The sequence below is a fragment of the Plasmopara halstedii genome, assembly GCF_900000015.1.
Source record: "Plasmopara halstedii genome assembly, contig: Scaffold_1651, whole genome shotgun sequence".
NCBI lineage: Eukaryota > Oomycota > Peronosporomycetes > Peronosporales > Peronosporaceae > Plasmopara > Plasmopara halstedii.
In genome coordinates this window covers 42,875-43,439 of record NW_020188562.1, presented here as the reverse complement: position 1 = coordinate 43,439, position 565 = coordinate 42,875, and the positions used below count along the sequence as shown (strand labels likewise).

General features: G+C 54.0%; 1 protein-coding gene across 1 annotated transcript; it reads right to left on the bottom strand.

Moving 5' to 3' along the window:
- Window positions 1-175: 175 nt before the first annotated feature.
- Window positions 176-562, bottom strand: PHALS_01893 (uncharacterized protein; the record flags this gene model as incomplete). Its single annotated transcript, XM_024716371.1, has 3 exons — window positions 176-320; window positions 389-471; window positions 539-562. 3 exons carry the CDS (start codon window positions 560-562, stop codon window positions 176-178), a joined length of 252 nt encoding a protein of 83 aa, XP_024581976.1.
- Window positions 563-565: the final 3 nt, after the last annotated feature.

Here is a 565-nt window from a genome sequence, read left to right as displayed (position 1 = left end):
TGCCACACTGGGAGAACTCTGACTGCTCGACCAAAGACAATGTCGACCCACGAGGGTGAACACCGACCAGTCTCGGAAGATTACACGCCACATCGTTGATGGCGGTGAGCATCAAAAAATAAATGTCGCGCCGTCTCGACTGCGTTGCAGCGATCGCCGACTCGACTTCGGCCGCTCAGCAATCGCCTGCAACTTCTGAAGGCAAAACTCCCTCGCTTGGTGCTCTTTTACGCCGTTCACAGAGATTCGTCGAGACAGGACCGCTGTCTCGGCTTCTGCTACCTCGACCGTGTGCAGCAGATATCACGGCAATCGATGCGCTATACGAAAACGGCGGAGATTAAGCTTCGCTGCTTGCTTCGGTCTAACAAAACACGCCCATATGAACTCCCTCGTGCCCGCTATGATATGATCATCGGTACCGGTCGCGCGTTCGAACGCACGAGAATCAACAAGATCATGGCCTCGTTTCTGAGAACGGGAATGCAGTGGTCACCGAACAGATCAAACTTCAGCAACTCGGTCAAATATCCAAGACCTCTTGGTCCTCCAGCTCCTGCATCCC